The 16,818-nt window shown below is 35.1% G+C and overlaps 1 protein-coding gene across 6 annotated transcripts in view; it reads left to right on the top strand.

The window, feature by feature from the left end:
• The window catches only part of LRBA (LPS responsive beige-like anchor protein), a 367,496-nt gene that overhangs the window by 303,763 nt on the left and 46,915 nt on the right, over positions 1-16,818 (top strand). For all 6 annotated transcript variants that reach the window (XM_085222195.1, XM_085222196.1, XM_085222197.1 and 3 more), the window contains exon 48: positions 7,943-8,110. In XM_085222195.1, the coding sequence (XP_085078321.1) occupies positions 7,943-8,110 (168 nt within the window). The remainder of the gene's footprint in view (positions 1-7,942; positions 8,111-16,818) is intronic.

Genomic DNA, 16,818 nt, shown 5'->3' with positions numbered 1-16,818 from the left:
AAGTGTAGCTTTGTCTGTGCTCACACAAACCTTTTCTTCATTTCAATCGTGTGAGTTCAGTTGATGTTTCAGACAATTTCTCTAACTTCATGACCTTTCCTGCATTCAGTAAGATTCACTGTACGTTACTCTGTTGAGTGTTATGCATGCAATGTATTCATTTAGAAAAAATAAGCTAAATCTCCAACATTTGATAAACGTACTCTGTCCATAACGCTTTTCTGAATTTCAGAGTTTGGTCTGATTCTATCTTTTGTGAAAGATCAGAGAGTTGTTCAACCTAAAGGCAAGTAAATTTTGCATGGTTTAATGTTTTGTAGTGCATGTTTTGCAGCTCTTTTAATGAGAAGGAATCTGTAACGTTAAAAGGTGAATTTCTGTTCACCGCCAACAAATGCACTTATGGAAGTGCGTGCTACTCTTTCTTGCCTTCCAGTTTGTCTTAGGCTAATACTTCATATTTGAAAGCACCTGTGATGATGGTGACAAGGTGCAAGGAAATGCAATGCAGAACTCTCCCGATTAGGTGAGTTAGCCAGTGTTGGAAGCAGTATGCGTGCACTGGCCTGAGAAGAAAGATGTGTTAGGTTGGCAACTTTCTGTGCTAACTTGATGGCACAGCCATGCTGCCAGCTCAGTCAGCTCTGTCAGTACCCAACCCAGCACTGTGAAATGCAGTCATATCTTGTGGGATTTTGTTGTTGTTGTTTTTTAATTCAGTACTTCATTTAAACTAATTTGACTGGGCCAACTGTCGGCTGTGTGGTTAACAGTCTGCTTCCATGGGTAATAGGTTCCAGATCCAGGCTGTCAATCTGCATGCAAGGAAGTGCTGGAGGAACTAAAAGGAGCTGCTGAAATTCAGGGAGGAGGAAGCTTGATGCGGCTTTTCAGAGTTGTATGTGGGGATTTTCAGAAAGAGTTCTCATCCAGACTGTCTTGGTCTTTAGATGTTGTTGAATCTCCTGTAGAAAGATAATGTAGCAGATACTTAAACACCCACAGAACGTTCAGAGCAGTGGAGAGGTGAATATGGTGGAGGAATCAGCAGCACCTCATACTGTTATAAAAATGTGCCTTTAGCCATAATTGTAGCAGACATAGTTATGGTCTAACTTGTTACAATCTGATTTTCTGTGTGCCTCTGGACAAATGCAAGGACAAATGCAAGCCATATATATATCAGTATTACTGTGCTTTTGAGCGAAGATGAACCATTTATATGATTCTATAATAACTAATAATTATGACTATTATATATTATTTTTTCACAAAGGGGAATTTCATGATACTTTTAGGTTCCAGTCAGAGTTCTGAATCTTTTCTGCCTCTTCTTGGGAGGGTATGTATGCCTTTTCAAAACCATCTGTGCTCTTACAGAGCCGTTTGGCTAAGACAGATTTTGCGCACTCCTGTTTTCATTAGGAAAGGTAGCATGTTCACAGTGATCACTGCTGGAATATGTGAGTAAGTGAGATAAGCCAACATGTGAAATAATAGTTTGTTACCTATTGAGTACCAGCGTGCACACTCGGTGACAAAAGACATGTAATGTGAGCAAATCAGCTCTTATTCAGCAGTGTGACATTATAACTACACTGCTTTTGGCACCCATGTTGACTTTCTTTAGCCTACTTTCATTTCTTCTTTCAGAATATTATAATATTATATTGTCACATTTTGAGTCTTAAGCCTGGTTTTCCAGATGTTCTTAATAGCCATAGTCTTATAAGGATTAATGTAAGACATCTTGCAAGCAAGGTAGGATGCTTCTCTTTGTCCTTGTAAGTTGTTTTGTTATGAAGGCCATGAAGTTGCTCACAAGTTGTGCATCCATGTAAACATTTTCGTTGTTGATACGTGGAGTTAGATGTCTAAACGTAGAAATTTAATGATAAAAATGCAGTGTTTGGTCAGTTTATCCATATACTGTTCATGGTAAACTGTACCCGTTTTCCTATAAAACATTGCTTTCAAGCTTGCAGATTACTGTGGGTATGCTTAGCCTGTTGCATATACTAAGTATATTTTTGGAGGGTGATCACTACTTACTATAGTAAGAACAGCTAAGAACGCTTTAGGGCAAGTTTTCATATTCACCTAAATTTTTAATCCTGCCCCCAGTGATAGACATTTCAAGTTGAGATTAAAGCTGAATTTCAAAGGAGATGTAACTTTCATTTTATAAAATATATAACAGCTGTCTGGCTTCTTCATTTTAAACTACAAAATAACAGTTGTGGACTGAATTTAAAAATTACCAAACAAAGTATTCAGAATTTTTAGTTAAACGCTGTACTAACTCACTCTTGTTTTGGTAGTAGCTACATAAATTCTAGGGGTTCTTGAGTCATTAGATTTCAAAATATTTTTCTTTTTTTACATGTTACTTGTGCAGAAATGTATCTCAGCACAAAATTGTGTTTCATAAAGTTACACTGTTGTAGAAAAATTCTCCTTTCTCATTGCTTGGTACCTTATTGATGAACGCAGAAAAGTAACAGGAAAATAAGTTTGTCCTGGAGAACATTATCGATAGCCTGTGTTCCATAAGGTCAGTCGTCTTGTATAAAACACGAGTTAAACCTATTTATTAATATTATATTTTCTAGAGTTCTTTTTTTCTTCATCATGATGACTGAGTAGAGAAATAAAGTAAAATGGAACTTTGGCTATAACAGTAATGATGAATGCATTGGCAGTGTGCTTCTGGGCAGCATTTTTAACTAAGGGGAACAAAAGTTAGAGGGAAATGAGGTTGTCCGTGTAGCTTAAGCTGCAAAGTTAGTATTCCCTGTCTGAAATACTGTGTTCTTTTTATTTTTATTTTATTTATTTATTTGTTTATTTTGTTTGCTTTTTTTAAATACAAATTGTAAAGTACGTTAAGTAAACCTCTATATAATCTGGTATAGTTGTAGCATTCTGCTTGGACACAGTTATATAGCATCAAGTCAGAAAACAGCAAACGTAGAAAGTTTTGTACATGTTTTATCCTTCTGAAATTTTCATTAACTTATGCAGAACTGGGAGTTTTTCCTTAGTGTATCTGCTCTTCTCTTCTTCCTCTTTCTCCTGATGTCTTCATGGCAGGCTGGAGTTCAGTATCTTTGTAATAATTTTTAATACATTTATAAAATCTCAGCTGTATATTCAAGAGATCAACTAGTGATTCTGATGTAAGTGCATTTTGGTAACTTGCTTTTAAACAGCTGTGGTACTGAAAAACTCAAAAGATAAAGTCAGCACTTCAAGGGTTAATATGTTATTAGGAGGACAGGAAATCTGGCAACTATTGCAGAAACTAGACCTAATGGTGCACACAAACAATTTGTCAGTCTTGGTAAATGTGAATAGCTTTCCACAAAGTGGCTGCTTTTTCTTTGTTTGAAAAGCCTAAACTTTTCCTTTTTGGACTTTAAATCTTAGAAGTGAAATGTGATCCACATATTGAATCAAAATCATTTAATTCAAAACATATTTTGATTGGAACAAAGTTGACGTGGAAAGAAACTCTAGAATAATAATAATAAAAAAAAAGTTGAAAGGACTTTCTATCATATATTTAGCAGGAAAATTTGAAACAGTTCTAATTAGGCTGAAAAAAACAGCCTTTTTCATTGTAACTTAGAAAGGTCATATATCAATGTTAAGGCAGCATTACCAGCTAGTGTCTGAAAGCCTGCACATGCAAACGTAATTCAGTTGTTTGGTTTGGTTTTTTTTAATTTCTTTTTTCCCAGTGTATGTGCACAGAGCAAGCCGGAACACATACTTAATGAGCCTAAAATAGTTACTTACTATTTCGCTTATGTGGGTGCTTTGTTGTACTCAAGAAGAGTATTTTTCATATCGAATTTGTTTGTGCTAAAAATGTGTGAAATCTAATTCGTATGTTTCTGTTTGTACATTAATGATTTTCAAATGCAAAGTTTTTTTTAAAGTCTCTATTATTGCAAGTGTTTCAAAGGAAATCCCTTACTTCAAAGAGAAATTAGAATATTTAGACTCTTTGAGGTGTAGGCAATTATTTGTACCTGAGATATGTCATTTCTTGCCTGCCAGTGTAGTACGTTTCCAGACATTTTTTTAATAACTGAATAGAAAAGATTATCCCTTAGGAAACAGTTTTGCTATCTTTTCAAAAGTTTCTACTTGGATTTTAACTACGTATATCTCATTTTGTATAGGTAGGTTCTTTTCTGTCTCTTGAAATAAGTGTTGCATGCATGCTTTAATTAGCACAGGCATAAAGCAAGTAAACCTGTAGTCTTACGTTTCTGAAAAGCCTGCTTATGGATAAATTCCTGTGCCAGTGAAAAGAAGTACGCTTAATACTTTCACCTAATTTCAACATACGAGTATCTCATTCTCAAGTATATATTAATTTTCAGTAGGCATAATTTCATATAGTATATGTCCTTATAGGCATACTGAAATAAAAGCCAAAGAACGGTAGAGGTGTAAAAGCCCATGATAATTACTTAACAAATACAAGTCATTATCCAAATCCAAAGTATGAGGAATTATAAATGGCCAGACTATTTATATTAAAAAAAAGAAAAGGGAAAAAAAGACATTTTTCTAATATGTGGGTTTTTGTTCTTGTTTTTTAATTCTGTTGCTTGACTGTTTTGTCAAATCCTTTGTATGAGTGTTGCACTGATAATCTCCTGTCTTCAGCAGATCATTCTCTGTCCATTCCCTTCAGGGCATGAAAGAATGCACACAAATTAATGTGTATCAGAGTAATTCTCGAAGAAACAATTTAATTACATTTAGTGGTATCAGATTGAATCAGTGAAAAATATTTGTGAATAAGCAAAAAAATTGTGATAAAATCAAAGCTTCAGTTTGTTTTTTTCTCAAGTGTTTCTGCCTTGGGGATGGAGAAGTGGAAGTTACTAATAGGTATTTGTGTTTGACATCTGTATACTGTACATTTTAGCGTATCTCAAATGTTTTAGTCTCTGCCTAATACATCTCATTAAAGAAACAGATATCAGCCCCAAGACAGTTTGTCAAAGTTAATACGAGTCCCTGTGGACAGCGTTGACAATTTGTGTGGGGCTTCACATGACAGTCTTTTCATGGTCTTATTTGCTCCTTAACAATTGGGGATTAGTCACTGATTTATTTTACAGTAACTCAATTGGGCTGAATATTGCTGTGTGAAGCTGGCCTTTGTAGAGGATTTTCTTGTTTTACACGTTTTATCACAAGCACTCGCTGGGTGTAAATGATGCTCTCAGCCTGTGTGAGAGTGCTGTAGCAATTGATGGAGGAGTGTTGGGAGCAGCATGGGAAGAATGCTTGTATCCCGTAGCTGCATGCCATATTTAACTTGAGCCTTAAAGAGCATTGTCTGTCCTAGATGCCTAGCTAATCCTAAATGCTTAGCATTCTGTACCTTTGATTTAGTTTCACAAGAGGCAAGTGCTAACAGTAATAAGTTTTTAAATAACTCATTTTTAGCACTTGATATTCGTGCACATCAGAACTTCTTCACTTTTTGGATGGTTTTTAAGTGCTACCCAGTTTAAATAGCATATTCACCCCTGACTGTGAAGTGTGTCACAGACCAGTCCATTAAGTTGGTCTCCTTGAAAATCTGCTTTATTTTATAATTGGTGCACAGCCCATTAACTGTTGTTCCTCCATGTACAGTATCACATCATAAGTGCCTCCCTGCAACCGAGAGCTTAACTGTGAACCTGAAATGACGGGCAGGCTTATTTATTGTCTGAATTTCTGTGCTGTGTTTTGTTCGGGGTCCTGCGTATTGTTGTTGACTGTAGTCTTTTTTTATTGAGCCTTTGTGTCTGCAATTTGGCAAATGAGGGAAATAGTCTAAAATGGCCTAAAATGGAAAAAAATAAATGAGAATTATCTAGTTTTGAATCTCTATAAATTACAAGTGTAAATTAATTTTAAACTTGGAAAAGAGACAGACTTCCAAGATGGTTACCAACCATCCCATGAAAAGGCAGTGTGTATTTCAGTTTTGCTTTTTTAAAAGTCAGATTTAGATATCTGTTCATCTGAGGAGATTGCAGAGTGATATTCCTTGAGTTATTTGTGTGCTTTGTGAGTATAATGTGACCCATTACAAATCTGGCTTTTGAGAAAAAGCAAAAAGGAACAACCTTTGCACATACTAACCACGTACATTAAGAAAAGTCACAAACCCTTAAAGCCGTTTTTTTCCTGACATTAAATAACAGCGAGTATGTTCTAGGGTTAATTTTAATTTTATTTTTTTTTAGCAAGAAAGCAAGAAAATTAATTTATATCATTGTCATTTGCTGAACGCCATAGAATTTTATGGCTGCACATTGTAGTATTGCGGACACTCATGAGACTCCTGACTGGCTTTATCTTATTAAACAATTTTGAAATCATTAATTTTTAATTGGCCTGCTTGTGGTTTTTTATAGTTTTAATTGTGTGTCTTTGTCTAAACTTTTTTTTTTTTAATTAAAAAAAAAAAAGAAAAATAAGTAAAGATGAAAAAATCCCGTCTAAGCAATCCTGTGTTATAGGATTTTTCTGTATGATCAACCAGAGATACTACGTGTTGTAGTAATCTGTTTTAAAGAATGCTTTCAGCAATTCCAAAGCTGGAGATCCTAATAAAAATAATAATAAAAAAAGAATGATATGAAGTAGGAGATATGTACAGGTCTTTTCTTGATTGAAAGTTCTAATTAAGTGAATCGAGGAAAATTAACTGAAATTAGCTGTCAGAAAGTCACATTTAAATGAATGATGATCTGACGTGGCAGTAAACATTTAAATGATATAAATTGCCATTTAAGTGTATGGTTTAATGTTTGTCATGCATTAATATGACACAAGATGCAGTGACAATCAAGCAGCTTGCTCTAATTTGAACATATTTAGGGCTTTTGTGCAATGTGCACCACACAAATTAAGACAATTGCTGTTTTTATGTGTCAATTTAAATGTTGTTTTCAGGCATCGGTTAATGAAACCAACCCATCATTTCTCTGTGCAACTTGCAGAGTGATTTCCTTGTTTTTTAGATTAATTTTGACTTCCTCTGCTCAAAATTAGGAATTTCTTTTACATGGAAAATGCTGTTAGTTTCTTTAGATAAAGAGAATATCAAATTTAGTTAGGTTGTTCATCTACTGATTAAAATAAGAAAAATATTGAATCCTCTTTGTAAAATAGAGAAAATGAGTCCTGCTAGTGATTTAACTCTTTAGATTACAATTACTTTTAAAATATATTTTTATATATTTGTGCTATCTCTAATACCTTTATGGAGAGAGATTCATTGCTGTTTGGATGCCTTTATCTTGAGGATTAGATTGTAACTGGATAAAATCTTCAGGGAAGTGGCTTGATGATTCAGCACACTGCTCCTGTTTCTGTGTAGACTTGTATAAAGGTAATATACAAGAAGTGTGTAAAAGTAATGAGGCAGCTATTCCATCTTGTAAATATTTTGTACCCTAACATGCCTAGTTAGTTCAGTTTACTCATATCTGTCAGCGTTCTGTTTATCTGTCACAATCAGATTACCACGCTGTTATTCTTTGTGCAGATCACACATAGGAAAACATAATTTCATCTTGAGAATTCATAAAAGCACACTCTGGCTGTGTGTAAATGCAGAAATGCTTCTCACTTACTGCTTTTTTGTTTATTCTCACTACTATAGTGTAAACAGCAAGGTCTTATGGTCAGTGGGGAGGAGAGTTAGTTGGCAGACCTGTCTGTCACAGGGCCCATATATATGTATATAAAACCTATATATATGGGTTTTAGTAGAATCTGAAATTCCACTGTCAATTCTGTAACAAGATTTGTTAAGATTATTTTGCATACTATTTGAAATATATTTCTACTACAAAGAAATGCTGACTGTCTGTCAAGCTCAATTTTATATATTTTGCATGTGTTTTTTTTACAGGCGTTAGAAAGTGAGTTTGTTTCCTGCCAGCTTCACCAGTGGATTGATCTGATTTTTGGCTACAAGCAGCAAGGGCCAGAGGCTGCCAGATCCCTGAATGTGTTCTACTATTTGACGTATGAAGGAGCTGTTAATTTAAATTCAATAACAGATCCTGTGTTGAGAGAGGTAAGCTTTTATTTCAAACACAGAATTCAAAATGATCTGTTAAACAGTGCACTGTCAAAAGTGTGAAGACTACGTTTTAGGTCTGCCGGTGAATGTTCAAATCTTTGCTTTCTCTAATGTTTTGATTACAGGCCAGTCAAATGCAGGATACCTGAAACACTCATCACAGCATGCAAAACTAGAGAACAAGAAAGCAAGCTGTTCTTAAGCTTTGTACACCTAGATTCAGCACACCAACATGAAAATAAATGTTTGAAGACTGCTTCACTTGCTATGAGTGCAGTCATTTTGTTCACTGATAATGCAGACAAGTTGTTCACTTAACAGAAGAAAACAGTGGGAAATCTTTATTTGGTTTGCACTTTTGAATTAACTTTCACAGTTTTAATGATTGTCTTCTAATGCAATCCTGCATTCAGAGTACAAATCAAGCACTCTGTAGTTTTGTAGCTTCCATAATTTTTATTTGGCTTGCTATCAAATTATGACTAACTTTTCATTTATTTTTCATAAGCAAAACTAAATATTTTAACATGGGAAAAAGTCAGTCTTTTACTCAGGCTCAGCACTATTTAGAAAAATCTATTTGATAAAATATCATAATGTTATTGTGGTGTTTAGAACCCACTCCTCCTCCACCTAAACAGCTGTTTTCTAAAAGAAAAAAAAAAAAAGAGTGATGAGGAAGGTGATTAAAAGCCATTTTACTCATAAGTATTCAGGCAGTGGTCAACAGTAATTATATTAATTGTATATTAATTATAGTAATTGTACAATTATAAGTATAATTGGTACTTAGCAGTAAAATATTCTCAATCGCTGAGAACATAGTGATGTGAATGCTATTAACAAATTTCTTTAAATGTGTGGGTAGATGCATACCAGCAGTAAATATACCTGAAAGCAGATTTAAAAAAAAAAAAAAAATTCTATTTATAAATAATATGCTTAAAGTTTGCTGCAGAATTCTAGACTAACCCTAAGCTACTTTTTCATCATTTCTTGATTGTTGAAAGAAGATCTGAGAAGTAAGCGATTATTACTTTCAGTAATACTTTTTTTTTCTGTACTTACCACCTATCTGGCTATTAGGGCATCTTGACAGTCTATGTAGAGAAAGTCATATCATAGCATCAGCGTGGGCTGTAGATGGCAGGTGGATGCAGTGGAAAGGTTTGGGGGCACACAAGCGATGTAGAGGTACACAAAGGACTGGCTTAAGTAGCAAAAGTTGGGGGTAGATGTTGGTGTGATGTGGGTTACAGTCAATCTGCAGACTTTCTCTTGGTCCGTTGTTGAGCTATTGCATATCAGACTTTGCGTATTACTGCATCCACTTGAGCTGAGAAAAACTTATTGGAATTATTGACTTTTAAGGAAAATTGGATTAGCCAGATTTGAAGCAATTGTTGGCTCATAGGTTGTAGATATTACTGTTCTTTGTTTTAATTGATAATGTTTATCACTGTTTCCTTCTACACCATCAAGGTGTACAACACTCTTATCACATAATGTTATCTATTAGACTCTCAAAGTGATAAGTTTACACGTGAACTCAAAAATAGACTGGGTATTGTGTGAAATTCTCTCTCAAAATAACTGATTTCCCAAGTAGTAAATGCATATTGTTAGCAAAAATATAAAAAAAATTTCTCTTTGTAAGATTATGAAACAATGAAGCCAAAAATTGGGGTTATAGTAATCAAAAGAGCAGGTTCCCAGACACACTTTTCATGTAGTTTTGAATTGTTTTGAGAACAGCTCTCTAGTCAGTGTAATTATGATCTCTTCTACATGTGTCATAGCCTGAAAAATATAATTAAAGATCAAGGAAGTCACAAATCTGTCTGGAAGTGTGGGTAATCTTACTTAGAGATGCATTTTGTACTTCTGTAAATACATTAATGCAGGTGCATAGGTTTGCTGGATCTGGAGCTGACTGCAGGACAAAAAAAAAAAAAAAAAAAAGTGAGATTTGAAAATAAATATGAAAATCTGAATACTTATCCAGAGTGTTCAATAAAGAAATTAAATGATATGATGCCTTCCAATGCCTGAAGGGGACCTTCAAAAAAGCTGGGGAGGGACTTCTTATAATGGCATGTAGTGACAGGGCGAGGAGGAATGGCTTTAAAACGCAAGAGGGTAGGTTTAAACTAGATATTAGGAAGAAATTCTTTCCTGTGAGGATGATAAGACACAAGAGCAGGTTGCCTGGAGAGGTGGTGGATGTCCCCTCCCTAGAAGCATTCAAGGCTAGGCTGGATGGGACTTTGACAACCTGGTCTATGGGAGGTGTCCCTGCCTGTAGCAGGGGGTTGGAACTACATGATCTTAAAGGTCCCTTCCAACCCAAACCATTCTGTGATTAATATATTTTGTTAGCAAGTCTTTTGAGTTTTCAAGTCATCTTTTTAATTGTATGTCACTATGACATTTCTTATTTTTTATTTGTTCTATACGTCCTGAACTGAGTGGTGTATAATAATGAAAACATGAGATGGAGATAAGCAGGGATGTTAAGATGGTAATAATGGAGTAAGTTAACAACAGGAGAATTATGAAACATTACAGATGGTGTAAAAAATACATACTGGTAAATGCAGACAGTAGAACAAACATTATCATTAATATTTTTGTTCTGAATTACTTGAAGATTGATCTAACAGAATATTTTTATTTAGTGATTTCACCTTTATTTTTATAGCAGGTTCAAGAATATTGCAGCAGTATAAAGATTCCTATTTAGTAAAGTATCCCTTCCTGTTTGCATGTATTTTGTGACAGCATATTTTTGTATTATATACACGTGTATATGCAGTTCGAACTGTTACATATGATCAGTTCTGGGATGATATTGATAACCCTGCAAAGAGATTTAATGAGTGTCATCACCAATGGTGAGTTATTCTGTTTTTACTTGTGAGTAAAGATGAAAGTAATAAAAAATCTGCTTGTGTGTATATCTATGTGCATAATCATTCTATATATATGTGCTAAATGAATTTATCATGCACCTTTGACAGCCTCACCTTCTTCCTGCTTACTAATCCATCTCCCTGAGGACATACGCTAACATTCAGTACTGCCGAGCAGTTTCAATCAGCATTTATTTTTCTCCTTCAGTCAGCTAGCCAGAAAATATTTCTTCTTCTCTCCACCAAATTCCTGGTTAGAAGCCAAATGAGTTTCTGATCTGAACAATTAATAGCATTTTTAGGCAGGCATGACACCACAGATTTTTACTATCTGTTTATTAAGCAAGTATTAGACCAGAAATTTTCTTCTAGATATCTGGGTTTTGGAAAAGATGCTTTCAGCTTTCTTCTTGTGATGAAGTTCAAGGTTTTGGACTTCGTATCTTTAAAGTTGCAGTGGAATATATATTTTTCTTTGCAAATTTAAAACAAGGAGAATCTTCTGTGTACTCTGAGAGTTTCAAGTTACCAAGGCTTAGGTATTATGTGGAAAATAATAGCTTGTGTTTAAACCATGCCAGCTTCTGCACTAAGATGATCTCGGAGAAAATAAGCTATCAAGCCTGGACCACATCAGTAATGAGATGCCTATGATGCATGTGTTTCTGACGTATCTTCGCAGATAAATGTATATATATTGGTGACCTAACTCATCAGGAGAGGCCACACACAATAATAGAGGAAGGAACTGAGGAGTGGAGGAGTTCAGGTTAATGCAGAATTTCCTTAGGTCTCCTAAATGGCTCCAACTGGCACCTTTATTTTTATAGGCAGTCAGGTTATATATATTACAAGAAGGAAGCACTCGTCTAGGAAGAAAAACTACTTGATTAAAACCATATTCCAACTTACTTTTTTTTTTTTTTTAACTCAAAATGTAGAATTTTACATCCCCTCATGCTGCTGCAAACAATTTTTTCCTGCCATTCTTTCTGCTTATGGGAATAAAAGATGTAAAGTATTTCGAGGGGATCTGACTGCTATAATCGAAAATTTTGAACTAAAATGCAAACCATGGGCCACATGCTACCTTTTGGCAGATAAACCCTGGGGAGTGCAAAGCTTGCATAATTCAAAGGCAACTCTTAGGAGGAGGGGAGCAGATCAAGAGAGGAGAGTTTGAGTCGCAGAAAGTGGGGGAAGGGAACTACAGCCAGGAGAAGCAAGGCAAGAGATCCAGTACATCTGCTCCGCACGTCTGTGCACAAGTTTTCTCTGTGGAGACCGTTTGTTTTTTTGTCATTTTTTTTTTTCCTCTAGCAATTTTAGCAGCATTGTCATTGACTCTGATTCTTGTACTCGTGCATCCTGCTGCAAGAAGTTTCAAGTGCAGAGAGAACTTGCTGTTAGGTGACAAGCAGTAAATATCACATCTCTTTCCGGTGGAAAATATGGTATTTGCCAGCAGAGATATGCTATATTACTACCTTCTGTTGAGTCTGTCTTGAAAACCCCATTTTGGTCTGTGGAACTTAGTGTCATAAGATTTGCTGTGGAAGGTTTTATTTTATTTTTTGTTGCCTGTATGGAAGAGGCAAGTAATCACAGCACCATAGATAAATCCAGCAGTTCTGGAGAGAATTTGCAGCACCTTCTTATCACAAATTCTGTTCTCTTTTTGAAACAGCTGTCCAAGAGTTTTTTGTTGGTTTTTTTTTTTTTTTTTTTTTTTTTTTTTAGAAAGGTAGAATTAGTTCACCATCCAGACGAGTAACTGATGAAAGAGTGAAGCACAATCTGTAAAAAATAATTTGTGTCTTGGACTGATTTGTATTCTATTACTTTCTCAGTCAAAAGAATAGAAAATTGTACATCTCTGGCATAGAGTAAAAAGAGTAAGAGAGGATCATCATGAATTTGGAAGTCCAGTTGTCTACTCATATGTCTGTGTGGCTAGCGTAAACACTGCATAAGCTTCAAGAAAAGAGATAAAGTCAATGGCAAGAATGCAAAATATTACTTGGAGAGTATGTCAACTTAGCAGGAACCCGTCAACCTCAGGGGATATATTGAATTTTCTATCATGCTTACCAAAAGCATCCAGCCATATTCTTTGAATCATTTTTAAAATATCATTTGACATTATAATTGTAAGCAGTAATTAAGGATGACTGATGATTTTAAAGTTAGCAATAATAGTTTGGAAGAGATGAGGCTAAGTCCCATCCAATTAATAGCTCACGTACTTTCATTTAAAAAGCTATTTGCGTTTAGCCGTAGATGATTCAGTTTTCTCTCCTTTGCAGAGAGGATTCCACTTTAGTGCATTTGTGTAGTCTGTTTAACATTAGGAAGCAAAGCTTTCTTCATCCTGTCGGCACCTTTCTTTGTACCATTGATATTTTATTTCCATATGATCTGAGGAGTTTCAAAAATTTCTTTCTGTGAAGAATCAGCTTGGACATAGCATTTGGTACTTTATTTGAATGTGCCACTTCTGATTATGTAAGGAGAGGAAATAATTCTTTTATTTTCTGTTTTAAAGCATATGGCATAAATTATTTTATGTATAATAGCTTTTAAATGTTGCCCTAGATTAATATCTTTGGCTAAGTTTTATGCATCTTAGACCTATCTCTTAGGAGTCTAATTTTATTTTTAAATATTTACAATTTGAGAGACTTCTGTTCTTTCCAAAAGGAGTTACAAGGATGTTTAGTTTATGTGACCCCAGTTTCATGACAGCAGTAGCAGATCTGATATCTTATCCCAGAGAAAGCATTTTTGGCCTCTCTTTTAGCTGTGTTCATGGTGGGAGTTAATAGCATATTTCAGCTCTAACTCAGCTGGAGAACTCTGACAGCAGTGAATCTTTCACAAAGTATAAACACAAATTGTATTTATAGCATAGTTAACATTTACTAAATGGGAAAATGATCAGTCTGGTTTTAGCAGGTTGGGCAACAGTCTTTGTTGTGGCTGTGATGAGTTTTAAAAAGTAGGATAAAGTGATTAGAAAATACCGTCACAGAGCAGTAAATTGAAACGTGTTTAATACAGTAAGTAACAAATTCATGCAGGCAAAATTCAAACTATTGTTGAAATAATCTTTAAATCATCTCTGGCCAGAAGTGTGTTGCACAGATGGTATGCTTGATGTTGTGCAATACAGGAACAGCAGGAGAAGCCAAATAAATGTTATGATGCGGTCTATTTCTGATTGAAAATCAGTTTTAAAATATCATATGCAACCAGAGTTAAGAAGACTATATTTGTAGTAAGCGTAGTGACTTAATAGCTACAAAGAGGTGAACTTGTTAGCTGCAAACAAACCCTGATCTCCGCTGGTGAAAAGGTGGAAAAGAACAGAGCCCGAATTGCTTTGGTGGGTGAGCATTTGCAGATATTGCATGAAATCAGCTTGTCAGGATTTTTGGACGCTGATTGGGATTCTCCTATGAAAAAAAATGAGTTGTCTCTTCTGGTAAAACAAACAAACAGACATATGAAAATAACAGGAGCATCATTACTGCCACCAGTTGATGTCATTTTCCTATGAATTCACGCGTCTCAGCTTACACTGTTACCTATCTGTGGTGTTTAAGTAAACAGGCAAACTGAATATAATCAAGTGTTTGCTGTGATATCTGGGAGAAGTGGCACCTCTTTGATTCCATTTAGCCCAGAGTTTGACATGACAAATGGGGTTTTATTGCCTTTGTCTTAACTTAAGTATTTGCTACAGTGCCTAGGAAAAGATAGAAAAATATTGTTAGGTTTCAGTCCAGAAAAATGTTTGACCTGAGCGTTGTCTTAATTACGGAATAGATTTTAGTTGATGCTCCTGTTTTATTCAAGAGGGAAAGGGGTAATATTTTAGAGTTAAATGAAGTAGATCTGAGATGCCTGATGTGTAAGGACTAAAGAAAGAATCAGACAACTGCTTTTACTAGAAGTATAAATGCTTCGTGGGAAGGAGTAATTCATGTAAATTAGTTTATCTCTGAGTGCTTTTTTTTTTTTTTTTTTTCAGCCTCTGGTTGAAATTCAATGTATAGAAATTTTCAGTGCAGTCAGTTCCCTCACCTCTTCTTGCTTGACCTGTCTTGTGGATCTATCAGAGCCAGAAAGGCCTTGAGACCCCTGGGCTCTTTACGTTTTCATTTGTGCCTGGCTGGTCAGTCTTAGATAGTTGACATATTTGTTGGCCAACATTAAAGAGGAATGAGTAAGCCAAAAGATAAACAAGGGATGGAAAAAAGTGTTGTTCATATTTCAAAAGTAGCTTTTGAATGGAATGCTTTTTTTTCCCTTTTTTTTTTTTTTGTTTTGTTTTGTTTCCCCACACTATACATGGAAAGAATTGAATATACTAGTGTATAATAGCTGCAGTTATCATGCACTAAATCATTTAGCCTTGAATCACGTATGGAGGCAAATGCTCTACAAACATTTTGTATTTTGTCACCAGCATGCTTTGGTTATTTGCAAGTTCTTTGTGAAGTCTAATCAATATCTTGTGCTGCAGTTGGAAAACTAACAATTTTTGTTTGGAGTGTTTTTATTGTATTTTCTCAGTGTAGCTTAGTGTGTTCTGTTCCTGAATTCACACTGTGTCTATGGATGGTATATTTATTTACTAAACTGTGCTGTATTAGTCTTGAACAATAGGTGCTTCATGAGTGAGAATGCTTGAGGTCATGTTAAAGATGCTTTCCCTCAATCAGTGCCCAAAAATTAAGACTGAGTTAAACATTATATTTTATTAGGTAGGGAAAAAAAAGACAGTTCACTGCAGTATAAAACTCAGAGATAACATTGCATCCAGACTTTGAAAACAAATATTTTGATTATGTTATGCTTTAGTTTAAATAAATATATTAGTGCAGCTAAGGAAATGAGATTCTTTGTTTCTTGTTCACAGATGATACAAATTCTGACAGGTGATCATGCAAGACAGTTTTAAGACCACTAGATGCTGGGTGTGCACACCAGTGTATCAACCTCCCCCAGACTGAAATGTTTTATTTTATAACTAGAGATGGTATCAAATTTGGAGAAATTCCATGGAATGCTAACAGACTGGGACAGTTTGATTTTTTTCCAAAGGAAAATGTTTTATATCAGAAAGATTGGAGTCAGCTGAGTAGCAACTAGACTGTGCGTAGGAAGCAAGCTTTAAAGATTATCTCTGTTTTTTCAAGGGATGAATGAATAATGCCAGAAAATGGTGAAATTTCAAAGTAATGTATGTGACAATACCAATGCTTAACATGTATTAATTACTGATTTTAAATGCCAGAGAGTTTGAAATCTTCATCTACTGTAGTGAATAGAGAAATTTTGCAATTTTTGTTTTGTTGCTAAAGTAAAAGGAAGGCTCGCGTTTTTAAAAACTAGCTGCAGAGCTGCTTGGGATTTTGCTTGTATTGTATCCAACTTTATTTGCAGGTCTTTACATTTTTCTTAGCTTTCTTTTTAGAATCTTTTCCCTTTTTACTTTGTCAGTCTCTTTGAAGTATTTCCAGACCTGTTTCTCTAGTTCTATTTTTTTTATCTGCCTCTTTCCAGTAGCCAAAGATTTAGGTGTTTTGAATGAGCACATCAGTGCTCCAGACAGAGATACTGTTTGAAATTATCCATGAACCCAGTGCCTCTGAACATTATTGAGTGACATTTGTTTCTGTTGGTTGTGTCTGCTCTGACTAACTGGTTTTTTTCAGATTGGCAGCTGGGATTACGCTGTAGTAGACGGACAGCTGCATGAACTGGAGATTGCACTGAGGCCGT

This window comes from Meleagris gallopavo, chromosome 4 (assembly GCF_905368555.1).
Source record: "Meleagris gallopavo chromosome 4, MGAL_WU_HG_1.1, whole genome shotgun sequence".
Taxonomy (NCBI): Eukaryota; Metazoa; Chordata; class Aves; order Galliformes; family Phasianidae; genus Meleagris; species Meleagris gallopavo.
The sequence above is the reverse complement of the archived record's forward strand: the minus strand, read 5'-3'. Positions and strand labels throughout refer to the sequence as shown.